Genomic DNA, 15,699 nt, shown 5'->3' with positions numbered 1-15,699 from the left:
CTGAGCATAAAGGCTGACACTAGCTGTGAGCTGCATGTGTGCTTGCGTATTAATTGTGCATTGTGGTGAATCAATACACTTGTTTAGTTGAACCATACCAAGTACTGAATTCCAGACGCTAAGTCGGGCAGCCCAGCAGTGTCATTGTGTGATGTGTTGTGAGCATGGGACTTTTTAATCAATTAATAAAATCATTGAATTCTTGATTATTTCTTTGATTTCCAGGTGGAAGAAATGCAAGAAGAGGAAACTCCAGGTCAAACGCTGATTCACGTGGTATGTTTTCAAGGCAGAATAACTGAAGATAGTCCTCAGCCATGCATTCTCATGCCTGTGACATCGATGATGCACCCTATCGTCACACACAGGAGAAATTGTTTCTTAAATGGTTCTTTAAATGGCTTTATTCAATGAAGAACCTGACCTATTTTGTTTAGTGAATGGTTCTTCATGTTGCTCATGTGGAAAACTTCAAAGTTCTTTGAAGAACCAATTGTTCTTTTAGGCATCTTTAACCACTTAAAATGTGTCTTAAGTTAAAGGGTAAGCATTCGCTGAAAAAGGCAGGTGTAAGCTTTTAGATCCACAATTTTTGACAAAGGCATCTGGTAAAAAGGGCAAAAGGAGGGGACCAAATATATACATTTATATTGTCAGTGTTTTTAATGCTGACATTGCCTTGTTTTCAATGTTGCGAGGACATTTAATGTCCTCGCAAGACAGCACATGCCTGAGGCGTCTGTTTCAGACATATAGTAATGGAAGTTCTACAGCCCGTATGTCATGATGGGGCCCTTTAAAAAGCGAACTAGACCAGTATGGCATGAGAATGTGTTCCCCTCAAATGAAATCATGAATTACTAAAACACCAATGGAAGAAGCACATGTATTTGACCATGTCTTTTTCACCCCAGGTCATGAGATGCGGAACAAAGGCAATAGTGCCAAAAATGTGCCACCAGTTGTGAGCAGCACAGCCAAGGGCAAGGACCGTTTGACTGGAAGGGCTCGCAGGTCAGTAAAAACTAAAAACCCAACATTATCTAAATGTAGAACAAACATACCGACCACAATTTCAAGCCTGACCCGCTAAAACCTACCAATTTAAACAATTTAAAGTACTTCAAATGATTGTGGAAAAGGTAAGTAATTCCCCACAATGCACTTTTTTTCCCTTCGATCTTGAACAACTTTAGACCATTTATTGCAAAACTATTGCAGTTAGTATGGAGGTGTGGCTCTGTTTATGTGAAATCCCAGATTATCTGCATTGAGAACACAGCTCTGATCACATTTGATATCTCAGATTATCTGTGCCCCGAGACACGGCTCTGATATCAACAATAAACCCCAGAGCCGAGCATAAGATAAAGACATTACATCAACAACATAACCTCAATGCATTCCATATACCACATAGATAGATACATATCACATAATCACAATACAATCCATAAACACATTATAATCACAGGTACCCATAACAGAACTAGATACCACATATAGTACAATCCATAAATCGCATTATAATCACAGAATCACCCATTCCAGAACTAAATGCCACAGGGAGGAGGCCGGGGAGGTGGAGGGAACATGACATCTGAACAACCACTGAGTCAGCCTGCCATATAGAGTGAACACAGAGTAGTGACTGCTTAAAAGGACCACCTGATTAAATTGTAGGGGTGAGTGAGTTATCTTGCAGCGAATGAGAGTGTGAAGGGAGTTAGGTTCTGTAATCTGGTTACAGTGTCTTAACTCAAGCAGCGATCATAATGTAGGGGCAGCCGTAGCTGAGTGGGTAGTGAGGTCGTCACCAACTGCCCCCCTCAGTCCGAAGTCCACCCATTATATGTGTTCAAGTGTCCCTGACCAAGACACTTAACCCCCACCGTCAGCAATGTGAAGTTCAAACTGTATTTCCCCCATGGGGTCAATAAACCGTCTCTAATCTAAAAAAACGAGTGGACTTTCAATAGACACTCAAAGTACAAAGTAAATCTTCTGATTGTTTATTACAAGAGCCACACACATTACAGCCGGGAGGGAAAAAGAGTTGATGTCTTTCAATTCGGTGGAGTCAAAGGGCCAGATGGGCTCCCATTTCTCAGCTCGGGCTAGCAATGCAAGCACACGAGAAGGGCCATTCAGTGCATTCAGCACCATCCAGAGACGAGAGGAAATCGCTATTAGCCGCTGCTGCTGTCACTAATGGGAAAAGATCAGAGAGTGGAGAGAGAGTGTGAAGGGGGGGGGGGGGGTGTTTCATAGAGAGAGAGAGAGGCCCTTAGGCACCACAGACGATATCAACTGTGACCATACACTCAGGTGTGTGAGATGAGCTCTGTATGATCATCTGTCTCCATAGACCATGTTCACACGGCTGCCATCTTGCCATTAGATTAATGGAAATGCCACCCCGTTGCCACCCTGCTTTTTCAATGTCAACATGGCCGTGTGGTGGTCTATTGTTTGCCTGTTCTTTTTCCTCCACTGGACCTTTCTCTTTATTCACTGCGCATCATGTGTTGGAATCTTCTTGTGTACAATGGAGATGTGACAAGATTAAATTACTTTATTTTATAACCATTTTCACCCTGGCTTCCCTATTTTGTGTGTGTCATTATGGGTGAAAATCTTCTAAAACATTTGTTTAGTTTTTCTTAATCTTTAACATCCATTTAAGTGGTCTTTTTTTTTTTTACCAGGTGGGATGCAAATGAGGAAGGAGAGCATGCACAGGTGGGACATCCAAACTGCGTTGTACTGTATAAAGTGTAAAACCTTCTCATACCCGGGTGTAAATTACATAATCCCATTAACCTTTTATCCGAAATGCAACTTGATTTCCATTTCTTCCCCCTATAGAATCCCGAGAGCTCATTGGAAGACTTCTTAGAGGAACTTGACACCCTGACGGATCTGGAGGCCGGCGATCACGGAGACAGTGATCTAAAAGTAAAGATGACGCCCACCTTAGAAGCACCGTGCAGTTCACTCTCAGAAGGGACAGAATTAAGCGGTGGACCCAGGTGTCCTGTGTCATCTTCTGCCGGCGAAGGGGACGCGGCAAAGCAGGGTAAGACTGAGACCTCGTCCCCTCGAGCTGCGGAGAAGAAAGTGCGCTTCTCAGAGGAACTCATCCAGGGGTCCCCTGCGATGAACAGCGACACTGCGACAAACTCGGCCTGCTCTGAAACCAGAGCACCGTGCTCCTCTCCCAGCAAAATGAACACTGAGATGCCTGTTCCAAAGCGGCCTCTTGAAATTGTCCAGGCGGATGATGGTAGTACACACAACCAAGGGGAACGATCTCCTGTTTTCCAGCAGCACGTGTCTGGCGACCTCGTTTCAGAAGCCGCATCCACTGCAAAGGAGAGTTCGCCCGCGTCGCCCCTCCCTCCCGAAAAGGCCTGTGCTTCCCTACAGGAGAACCCTGTTCAGCCTGTGGGCCGCGCCAAGAGCACTATCAATAACCGAAACACAGGTGTGCTATTATAGTTAGGGCCCTATGATTTCTGCCATGCTGAAGTGAAAACATGGACTGAATCACAGAATCGAGACACAATGAAAACATATTATATTAATATGATATTAATAATAACAGTACCTCAGATTTATATAGTGCTTTTCTATGTACCAAAAGTCGATTTACATACATTTGATTTTTTTTTTTTTAATGAAAATAGCTAATCCACAAGCCCCCAAAGCATTGCATCATGACCCATTGTGAACTTGTAGATCTGCTTGTTGTATGAAATAGGGCTTAAGTGGTTCATTCTGGAAGTGTGCAGAATATGGGGAAAACCTAGTTTGGCTGTAGACTATTTCTCTCTTTCCTTAGCAGAAATAATGTGTGCTTCTGTGCTGTCCTTTGCATGTGTGTGTACTGTATGTACCTGATCAGCATGCACACACAGGAGCGACAACAGAGAAGCTAACATCAGCTGATTTGTATTATTGCAGTTGACTACACAAACCTTCTTACTTTACAAAACAATACCAATTTGAGAAATTTACATAAATTCTCCATGACCCTGAAACTCCTGGATGATATCTGCAATGAACTAATGTTGGCTTTCCTTCACAGAGGAGCTAATAGACTCTGGTCTATCTGTTCTGAGCCTGGAGTCTGGAGAAACATGTCTAACGCACACCACAAGCAGTGACAAGGTCAGTACAACAACCAGGGTCACTAGTGGTCCACAAATCAATGTACTGTATGTATATGATGTATGTACTGTATGTATACTGTATATTTGTACAGTATATGATATAAAGCGATAGTTTCATGTATACGATAGTTCAGAGAAAGACTACACTAAAAAGGAGCACCAATTCCTGATCAGTCACATGCTCAATCCATCTGATTGGAGAATTGATGCAGGCTATTTAACCCATTTTGGGCGGGAACCCATTTTGGTGTTAGCACTATGTTATGCTTTAGCTATTGAAAAATAGCAGATCTTCAAGCTCATAGTGCGCCACCGAGTGGCACGCTACGAGCTTGTAGGTCTGCTATTTTTGAAAAACAAAGAACGACTGACATAGAAACATAGCTTTTTCAGAAAACTGTCAGGATATAGAAGACATTTTTAGAATCTGATCTCAGGTCAGAATGGGCATCCCTGTGTACAGCTCATTATTTTTCTTAGTGCTGCTCAATCTTGCCGCTCTGCTGCTGCTTTGTGCTCTGCTCTATGACGTTTTTGCCAGATGCTTGAAAAGCACCTGGACTACATTTGCTACTTCTGTACTAGCAAACTGTAAAAATGAACTTAGTAGACACTTTTTCATCATTGGCTGCCTCTAGGCTGTCTCTAAGTCAACGGGAGACTTACCATAAAACCCATAGTCTGAACGGCATAAAAAACGCAGCTAGAGGAAAGATGTAGTGAGTGAACCAACAAAAGAACGTCGGGAATTAACGAAAACAGCCGCTACAAGATCTTTTTGCACCTAGTAGTTATGACTGAGTTATTCTTATTGTGGTGCTCCTACCACCACCCCAGCATTCACCTGTTGGCTCTGTTTCTATGATTTCATTCCATTCCCTGTTAAATCTAGTTGGCAAATCTTACAGAGACATGCTTACAGGGAATGAATTAAATGAGATAGAGCCGTGACGCCAAATAGGCTTATAAATATTTATGCTCAATACATATATTTATTCCGAGTTCCCTGACTGAAATGTAGTTGTGGGTGGTCCTTGAGGATTATGCTAGTGATTCAGAGCTCAAAAAAAGCATCTCGCCAGAACCACTGTTTTAGATTTGGGGAATTTGTATATTCTAGTGCCTCCATGACCAGTTTGCAGCACTGAAGTAAAAGAGAATGCCTGTTCATCTGAGCAGTTGCCTGGCTTCCAGGGATTCCAGAGACAATGACTGCATGCATTGCATACAGCGTATACTATACGCATTGTAAAAAAATAAGTAAATCTTGTTTTTGCAGGCTAGAGAGAACGGGAAGATTGTCTGAAGGACCAGGCGCCAGATGACTATCTTGGATGTAAGACTGAAACCAAAACACACTGCGATAGAATGTTGCCTTTCTGTACTACTTTTGCTTCCAGTAGCTCATTGAGATGCATACTGCATGGCTTCTGTACGAAGCTGTGATTTACTTGTGGTGTGCTGTAAAACATCTTTTGGAACACAGTTATCAATGTAACGATGTAAGTAACATCTGAATGCTACGAGTTTTGAGTTTTTATCTCAAACTTGAGATCGGAGTGAGAAGTGTTTTTTTTAACATTGTCCTTGCTCAAATATTTTGAAAGCACTTTATGAGTGTTGACAGTATGAGTATTGATGCATTATCCAGTACGTTGATATGCTGTTTAACTGCAAGCTCATTGGATGTCTGTCTCTGTTTACAAAAGGAAGATTTCATTGTACTTGTTGTGTACATACAGTACAAGTTTCAAATGATCAGTTCAGGAGGCTAGCCAATCAACCTTCCACATGCAGCCCATGACAATAAACTCCACCAACAGTAAAATAAACTAATCGTGTGCCTGATCTCGCCTTAGTGGTATTTTGAATATACATAGGTGTTATAAGTAGAACAGGGATTAATTATATTATCCTATCAACTGCTTCCAGCATCCTTCAGCAAATGGCCTTTGTTTCATAGTGCAGCAATCAATTCAAGTGCTTTATTAAAGGACACTTGGGAGAAATCATCCTGACTGTGATTCTAATGAGAAATATTAAGTCTTTTGATACCAGTGTTGCTTTTGGGAGGCTATCAATTGTCTCTCCTTATCTTAGTAATGCTAGTCAGTGGGATGGGTGACAAAAGTATTTTCACACAATTACCTGCTATTTAACTTGTTTAAAAGTACCGTTAAGAAAATCCCAAATGTTTGGACCTTTGACATTTACTATGGTCATGTTAAACTACAGTAATGACTCTTCATGTGACCACTGCACTGCGCGCTGATTTAAGGTGCGTTCCCCGTTCAAATCATATCATATAAATAACGGTAATGGGTCGCACACACCAAGACTGCATTTCAGTAATATATTCTTGCATTTTGGGCAGGAGACAAACGTTTCGGCTATCCAGCCTTCATCAGTGTCACTGATGAAGACTGGATAGCCAGCTACAGTAATGATACATTAATTCATCTCAACCACTATTTACTTTAATACAGAGAAATTGGAGATGTTTTCATTACGTGCATTAATATTCTTTCTAATTTAATACTGATTATTTCCAATCATCAGCTCTATATTTGTATGCTAACATTCTATCATGGGTTGCTGATGCTGCATTTGCACAACTTATTGGCATTAATGTAGAAGGATAAAGATGGCAGAAATGTTCTCCTTTTAAGTGTTATTCATAGTCTAATATTTTCGGTGGTGAGGTGACCACCGAACTACAAGATGACGTCACTGAGCCGCGGTGAAGAGCAAACCACCGCTCTCCCCAGCCCTTCTCTCTGTTATTACTCACCACCGCTCCACGTTATTACAGCTGCGGTGGTCACCTCACCACCGGAGCGGTGGTCACCTCACCACCGAAAATCCAAACTATGAATAGGCCTTTAGTCAGACACATAGCCCCACTCTGGCTTGCAAGCCATTTAATGCAAAATGACACGGTAGAGATTAACTACGAGGTTAACTACACTGTAGTTAACCTTGCCATGATGTAACAAACAAATATTAGCGAGATATCTTATAAGATATTTCAAAATAGTCTTATCATTGACTTACATTGCACAGTGAACTAGGTATCAAAGGCATTATTTTAGAACATTAGCGAATGCAAACACAAACACATTGGATTCTGTCCATGTGTAACATTACAAAACTCAACATGTTAAATGTCACAAAAAATAGGTTCTGGCCTGAATCTAATGCATTGCATAATAAACACCTATTGTTACTAATAAAGGAGTAACGTGTTACACTGTGCAATGTATTTCAAGCTATTTTAGAATATTTTCTACTTGAGCAATTACTCGAGCAATTACTGAATATACTCCAATATTTGGAGTTACATCATGGCAAGGTAGGTAGTAGGTACCGTAACTACCCAAAACTCGGCCAAAGTGTAATTTTTGCTTCAAAACGCTTCCATGCAGTCTGTTCACAGGCCGGAATCCAGACGGTGGGGTTCAGCTCTAACTCCCACTAACAATATGCTGGATATTAGAACAAATGCTTTTTTGGTTTTTTTTCCCAAGGTTTCCTAATTAGGTTTTGTGTTATTATTGTGCCTTGCATTTTTAGGTTCCAACATAATCATGTACAGTAGGTTACTGTACAAAAAGGTAATTGCACAAGCAGCATCACTGTTGATTTATTTATATGGTCTAAACTAGACTCTAGTTTGACTTGGCCGGCCTAAAACAGTTTTGAAAAGGAGCCCATGTGCATTAGATATCTGTAAAATGTAAGGTTATTTATTTATTAGCAGTTAAAAATATTTTGTATCTTATTTTGGTATGGGAGAGTTGTATAAATATAGCCTTACGACTTGTGTCTTTTGTTGTTGTGAAGAACGTGATTTCATACGGTTGAGTTGTGGATGTGTTGTGGACGGCAAGGCCCTCAGTGTCAACATATGTTATGTGTAACAGGCCACAAACACTGAGGCCATTCCAGCTGTCAAGAAGGAGAATTTAGAGTTGTTAGTAGTTTGTTTTTGTGTGTAATGGATAAAAAAAACAAATTCAGAAGGGTCAAAACCATTGAGCTATGGACAATACATATCTCAAGATCATGCACACTATATACATGCTTGTACAGGTTGTTTGGGAAATAAAGCTCAATCTGGGATCCCATCAGGGGGAAAACAATCCCTTTGAATTTGCCTCTGGGGCACCACACTCGTCCGTGTCTATAGAGACCAGCCCCCCTCCTATGGTTGTGCGTCTTTGTTTTCATTCCTTCTAACAACAAACTACACTATGTACCTGGAGTTGCCAACAGATTCAGCTGTAAGTTGCAGTATCAGAGTTGGCCACTTGTCACCTTTTGCCTCATCCAGACCTCCCAGTCCTAGGGGCTTGGTCAACACATGCCGGGCTGACCTTAACGTACACTGTGATTTAAGCAACGCAGCTGCAATTAATGGAATTAATAATGGTGTGTGAGATTTAGGTGGGCCAATGTGCAAGCATACTCAGTATGTGGACACCAGGTTGTTTAAGCTGTGGTTACTTTTATTAGCTTAAGCCTTAAGCTAATAAAAGTTGAATTCAGCTGCATTGTTTACATCATGGCGCACTATGAGGTCAGAATGCAATGTTTTTTACCCTTCTGTATTTTTGAACCCTTATAGGAAAACAAACCACAAGCCTATAGGGTTTCATGGCCATTTAAACACTGGCCTAAATTCTATTTATGGGGTGTGGACGCTGGACGGAGGGATCGTTATAGAAAACCTGTGTTTCTTTGAATGTTATGTAGGGAAGTAGTAGGCTAGTATTGGGTGACACTCACTGCGAACAAACTGTACTTTGAAATCATCAGTTTGTGATTCATACGAGTCTGTGAAAAGCAAACCTGGAATGTAGAACATGTTGAGCTTCGATATCATGTAGCTGTAATATTGAGTGCCTGTTTATATTGAGACACTGTAATGTTTTTTTATGGTCTATATATTTCGGTAATTAATTTGCTCGTTCAAGGGTGGTTAAACTTGAGTATTACCCAGCTAAATGGCACTTAGAATTCTGACAGGTGAATTTCATTGTATTGCACCACTGTCTGTCTGTTCTTGTGTGTGTTGTAGGATAAAGCTGTGTCTGTCTGTCTCTGTCTCACAGCTGTGTTCTCAGCTAGTGTTTTTTGCTCAGAAATGATGTTGGTTTGTATCTGTGTGCAACATAATTAATTGTGAAACGGTTGGAAGAAGCCATACAGGGCATCAATAAAGCTTCCCCACATTTCAGAAGCAATCTCCTCTCTTGTGGTGGTTTTTCCATACATTTTGTGCCGTGAGTCGACTCGTGACACAGCGTTGTTTTGTTGCACTATCATGCTTGACTCACACTCCGTCGTACGATGGTGTCACACGCCAAAAATAGCAGGTGTGTGTGTGTGTGTGTGTGTGTGTGTGTGTGTGTGTGTGTGTGTGTGTGTGACTGTGTGTGACTCTGTGTGTGTGTGTGTGTGTGTGTGTGTGTGTGTGTGTTTGAGACAGGCGACACCACGGACGTGTCTGAATCACTGGAGAGGTGGCACGACAAAAGCCTCACTTATGCATCATCACAAAATCATTTATTTTCGGCGAGTGACGTGGTTGTCACGGTGACGTATGGTAAATTAGCCGAGAGGGACACAAGCCAGACATGTAGAACACAAGACCATAGGGAGCAGTCTCATATCCTCCACATCTGTGTGTGACTGTGACCGAGGTTGAACACAGCGCTAAGAGCGGATGAGAGACCCTGTGAAAACCGGGTTGTTGTCCCTGCAAATTATGCCTCCTATGTTGGCAGTCCATGTCTGATTCATTTCCGCAGGCCACTTTCGCATTGGAAACCGCTACGTTGCGACCCTACAGGCAGGGCGGGACGTCCCCTGGGTGTTACTCTTTTAATTATCTTTTCCACGGGAGCTCTCCAGGGTGCCCTTCTGTCGTTAACACTGGAGCACTTCAGGGCTTTTGACCTATATGCACGATAGCTTTGTTTCTCATCGCTTCCTGCTGTGATGTAATGGCATCACTTTTTTGGTGTTACTTGTGAAACATGATCATGGTCGTTATTTTACCGTTTTTTTTCTTCGTAATACAAGGTCAAACGGGTAGGATTCCTATACATTTTAACCACATGAACCCTATAGCATTTGGAGTGAACATTTTGCTAATAAATAGGTCTATATTCTATAAGCTCACACCACATTGCAATATCTTGTAGATCTGCTACTTTTTGCAAAGAGATTTAAATAATATATTGATATTGTGATATCAGACTAGATATAATATAGTGATATATCATATATGGCATAAGTCTTTTTTATGCTGTGGCACTCAGTGGGTGTATATGTATGGAAAAGCACTGTGTAGTTTCTGATAGAGGAATGAGGAGTGCAGTGTGGGATTATGTCATCTATGTCTGCAGTGGAGTGTAAAGTGTCCCAGTGTAGAAAAGAGCTTCAAGAGGCGAATCCAACAGGAACTCAAATTTTATTCCAAACTGTTGAGGCAATGCACCTGAAACCAAATCTGTCAGCATAGGTAATGAGGGTTTTTTTTGTTTTTTGCATAAAATGTTCTTCGGTCTTCAGTGCTAGTTTCACACAAATACAGTAGCTTAGAGCTTTTAGGAGTACAGTAGCTGTCTCCATCTTAAAACACACATTCACGAATCACAGCTATACATGTTGGACCAAAATGTGTCATTGAAGCATACTGCTTGCAGTTTTATTGCCGTGCAGTTTGAAAACATGAGTTAACAAGTTATAATATGACGTGCCATGGCGATGTCATATTTAACACAATATATCTCACAGTTTGATGACTTAATTCTCTAAGACAGGGATGGTTTGAACACAAGTTGCAGTATAGGCAGCTTCTGCAGAGTTTCATTAATATATAATGTATGGGTTGTTAGCCTACCGAATTTGTCCATCCATCCATCCATCTTCAACAGCAGCAGCTCCACCAGAGAGCTCCAGACTTCCCTCTCCAGAGCAACATTAGTAACTGGGGGATTCTGAGGCCTTCCAAGGCCAGTGAGTCGATGTGATTCCTCCAACTGTGCCTTGGTCTGCCCCGTGGTCTCCTCCCAGTGGGACGTGCCTCGAGAACCTCCCTATAGGGAGACGCCTGAGAGGCATCCTAACCAGATGCCCGAACCACCTTAGTCCTTTCCAGGCGAAGCAGCAGCGACTCTACTCCGAGTCTCTCTCACGTGACTGAACGTCTCAACCTATCTCTAAGGGAGATGCCAGCCACCCAACGAAGAAAACTCATTGCGGCCGCTTGTATTCACATATTTGTGTTTTTTGATTTTATTTACAATCTTTTTCTGATCTATTTTTGACACTATTGGGAACTCGATATTTCAGCTTTTTTTAAATTAATTAAATGTTATACTTCATCTTATGACGCAGTTGCACGAAAGTAACAGATGGTAGATCTACAAGCTTGTAGAAAACGTTTGCCTATTGTCTGTAATGATGAGCCCATGCATGCATGGTGCGTTCAGGCAGATGAAATGATGCAAAAACGCATCACAACATAATTTGCGGCAGCTTCACACGTCATTGCTGCTTTGTAGCTTCATGTCGCTGGCTTCCAATGGCAAACTGCATCGTTTTGCTCGTGAAGCTTTGAGGCAGGTCCACTCAGCGAGTGGGCTGGGTCTATGTTCTGGAGCCAGGATATATAATGACATGATGTCAGGTGGTGGGTCTGTGGGTTTATTTAACCAATGTAACACAGGCTCTGGGCATGCAAGAGCATGAATTAACTGGTCTGCTCCCTATTATATACCTTATACCAAGATCACGACTAAGATGTAGAAAACACATTCAGTGTACTTACAGCATTATGTCATCAGCACTTCCCGTCCCATGCAATGTTGCGATGATTAATGCTCACAAGCTGTTCTGGTCCAGTAAAATGCCAGTCGCAATTATTACACAATCGCCTGATCGCAATTATTTGAGATAATCACAATTATCTTTGCATAATGGTCGCCGTCTTTTCCTTCCCGCTGTTCCCTTCAGGGGTCGCCATGGCGAATCATCTACAGTACCTCCATCTCACCCTGTCCTCTGCCTCCTCTTCTTTCACATGCCAACTAACTTGTCCTTTCACCACATCAATAAATCTCCTCTTTGGTCTTCCTCCTCTGTACATCTGGCCTCTCTGTCATGAGCTCTAAAACATGTAACGTGCTGTCCCTCTGATATACTCGTTCCTATTGATACTCCCAGAGAGAACATCAACATTTCAGTCTCTGCTACCTCCAGCTCTGCTTCCTGTCTTTTCCTCAGTGTGTCATGAAAAATTTTCATACATTTTCAATGAAATTATGGAAATAGTACAAGCTCGATCACAACCCATCGACGCATTGTGACCACGTAGGCCAGCTATTTCCAATAATTTGAATTATATTTTTTATCCCACGATCCATTTTTTCACCCAGTCTCAATTATCTAATCCTGGGCGCTACATTTCCTCTGCCAACATGGGGTGGCAGCGGACTGACCTCATGCTTCCTTCTATGCATGAGGAGTCCAAGCTGCTTCTTTTCACCTGGCGGGGAAGTAAGCACGTGGAAGGAACACGTTATTCCACCCAGTTCCTTTCTCCTCCATCAGGCACCCCGGCTGGCCAGGGGGAGGTAGTTTAGACTAGAGACCAGGATTACTGCATGTTTTTTGTGAGGGTACCTACCCTAGGGGACACGGGGAGAACATGCAAACTCCATACAGAAAGACCCTTTCGCCAACCCCACCTCGGGTATGGGCACTGATGACTATTTCCAATAATTTTAATCAATTTTGAAAGTAAAGTTAATATAAATATATGCCAGTAATGTCTTTGTATATTTTAGGAATACATGCCCTGTGCCATTTCTATTGACGGACCCTAAAAGCCAAACAGAAATTTATGAATGTATATGTTCCAATGTTAAATGCCAAAAACACACAAATGTTAATAATCCAGTAATATTTCATGATCGTGACAGCCCTATCTAGTAATGCTCATAATGGGAACTCACAGAATTAGACGACCGCTAAGCTTCCTGTAAGCTACAGAGCAGAACAATGCCTGATGCATATGCTCTGTATGCATATTATAATTGAAAAGGTTACTGTAAGCAGCTTTTCATAATGTTCCCCTTCATTGCAATCATGCATGTTAAACAATGGCATATTGGCATTGCAATCATGCATGTTAAACAATGGCATAATAGCCTGTGCCATAGCTCAGTGGTCCAGGCACCACGGCCTTCACTGCATGTCTTCCCCCCCATCTCTCTCCCCATTTCCTGTCAGCCTACTGTCTGTCTGTCCCTCCAACATTTAAACAATGGCATATTGAAATACAGAAATTCCTTTGTTGGCAATAGTGTATTATGTCACTCCTCCTGTACCTGCTATGTCATAGTTTATATTGTGCTGGGTAACCCTTTTCAGATTAGATGAGTATTCTCCCGAGTTTAGCAGTAGGCCTACTGATTTTGCATCATAATTATTATTTGCTTCTTTCTTCCTTTTGGCAGTCTATTATCCCCGACAGTACTCACCATCGCAACATCCGTGCCTTTGTGTAAGTTTGAAAACCTATGTCCTCTATTGCTCTGGTTTTAAAGTTGTTATTTTGTTTATCAAATTGTTTTCTGATTTTGCAGAAAATTGTCTGTTTTAATTTAACCTTGATCTGCACAGCACTTTATCACTAGTATTATTCTAAAGATAATGGATCTTAGTATAATATTTAACAACAACAACAATACTGATAATCTTGTTAGCCAGTGTCTATGTCAACCACTTTCAACCCGGCATCCATATTTTGGCCGTGTCATTATAAACAAAACAATGAAATGTCAAAATGCACTGCAAAGTGTTGTTAGCTTGTACATTTGGCTATTTCCGCTATTCGGCGTACGATGAGGTATAAAGTGTTTTAAGTGGAGCTACTAAACAAATGGGTCTTATTTAGCTTGTTTGATTGAACATATTTCCTTTCAAATCAGATATCTGTCATATCTGCACTCATCAGCCTGGTTCAAAGGTCACAAGGTCAGCCATGCATGGCCTCTGGCCATAACTGTCACCTCTGATAATATACCGGGCGCTCCTGCATCTCTCCAGCAGGCAGTAAACGGCTTATTGGAATGTCAGTTACTGTGTCATCTTTATTTATGGACACCATTGGAGTGTTATATTCCAGGTTTCCCTTTTTTACCTCGATATATCACTGTAGCCCTAGCCTTGACGACCTTGCAGGCTTCTGCTAAGGCTAAAATGTAACTTAGATAGCATGTTGTGTAGACAGATGCCAGGTCATTTGTAGACCTGGTATTCTAGTCATAGTGTGTATAGTTTCAATGAACAGATTTCTTGATATTATACTGTTTAGATGGATCTTGGTTTACCTATGATCCTATATTACTATTTCTATCTCATGTTTTCCTTGCTTACTGTAAATCACTCTGGATTAAGAGAGTCGGCCGCTAAATACATACATTGAAAATGGTAAACAAAATGGTGCTACTTGTCTGTAGCACTAAACATACTGTATGTTTTTTGCCTCATAACAATAATTGGGTAACATATTTTGGAGCATTAAAGGCACCTATATCTCAATATAAAAGCATTAGATGTGCCTAAACTATAAACTGAACGACCAGGATAGAACCGTAAAGAACTACGGTATATGCGGAAATGGCAGCACTAGCACAGTATTCTAGTCAGCAACTCAACCACCCCAAAGCACAGCTGAAGAACCACCGTGTTTGTGTGCATTGCAGTGTGTGATACTGTGTGGGGATTTTCAGTATAGCAGCATAAGAACAAATCATCCACACACACACACACACACACACACACACACACACACACACACACACACACACAATCCAAACAGGCGTCCTCAGAGCAAGTCAGCTGAAAATAGCCGCGAGTGGCATTCATTGTGTAATGTGTTCTCTTCTCTTCTCGGTGTGCTGCTGATGAGGCTGCTCTCAGATCAATACACCTCCCTCACACACTGCTCTAGATAAGCACACGGCCATGCAGGCTGCTCTTGTTGTTTACATCAATGGTTCTCAACCTGTGGGCCGGGGGTCTACTGGTGGACTGTGAGGCAATACTAATGGATCATTAGTATTACCATTAGTATTTTTTTAACAGTATACACATTTCTAAATCTTGAAATTTCATTGTGATACATTCATGTGATGCATAATTTTAGCCTTGGCTATTCAAAAGTTGCAGATAATACAAGCTTGCAGTGTGTCACTGCGAGATTGTACATCAAGTGTGAGAACTACTGATTTAGAAGGTATTTGAATAATCAACCTTTTCCGTGTTGAACACGGCAAAGGTTGATTACAACACGGCGATTTACGTCCTATGGGCTTTTCAGTGGTTTATGATAGATCGATCGATAAAACCAAAACAATTAACCAGACGTGAAAAAGACCATCCGCCTCAATGTAAACAGATTTGTTTAAATGCATTTATCTTGGATCAATCAATTGATCATAATATG

General features: G+C 41.4%; 1 protein-coding gene across 4 annotated transcripts in view; it reads left to right on the top strand.

Annotated features, from left to right (window-relative positions):
- ccdc9b (coiled-coil domain containing 9B) overlaps nucleotides 1-7,340 on the top strand; it is a 37,746-nt gene extending 30,406 nt beyond the window's left edge. For all 4 annotated transcript variants that reach the window (XM_083792237.1, XM_083792238.1, XM_083792235.1 and 1 more), the window contains 6 exons: nucleotides 226-276; nucleotides 915-1,014; nucleotides 2,709-2,742; nucleotides 2,869-3,487; nucleotides 4,091-4,173; nucleotides 5,455-7,340. In XM_083792237.1, the coding sequence (XP_083648363.1) occupies nucleotides 226-276; nucleotides 915-1,014; nucleotides 2,709-2,742; nucleotides 2,869-3,487; nucleotides 4,091-4,173; nucleotides 5,455-5,481 (914 nt within the window). In that variant the 3' untranslated portion in view covers nucleotides 5,482-7,340. The remainder of the gene's footprint in view (nucleotides 1-225; nucleotides 277-914; nucleotides 1,015-2,708; nucleotides 2,743-2,868; nucleotides 3,488-4,090; nucleotides 4,174-5,454) is intronic.
- The last annotated feature ends 8,359 nt before the right edge of the window (nucleotides 7,341-15,699 follow it).

The sequence above is a fragment of the Protomyctophum parallelum genome (assembly GCF_964188405.1).
Source record: "Protomyctophum parallelum genome assembly, chromosome: 20".
Lineage (NCBI taxonomy): Eukaryota > Metazoa > Chordata > Actinopteri > Myctophiformes > Myctophidae > Protomyctophum > Protomyctophum parallelum.
The sequence above is the reverse complement of the archived record's forward strand: the minus strand, read 5'-3'. Positions and strand labels throughout refer to the sequence as shown.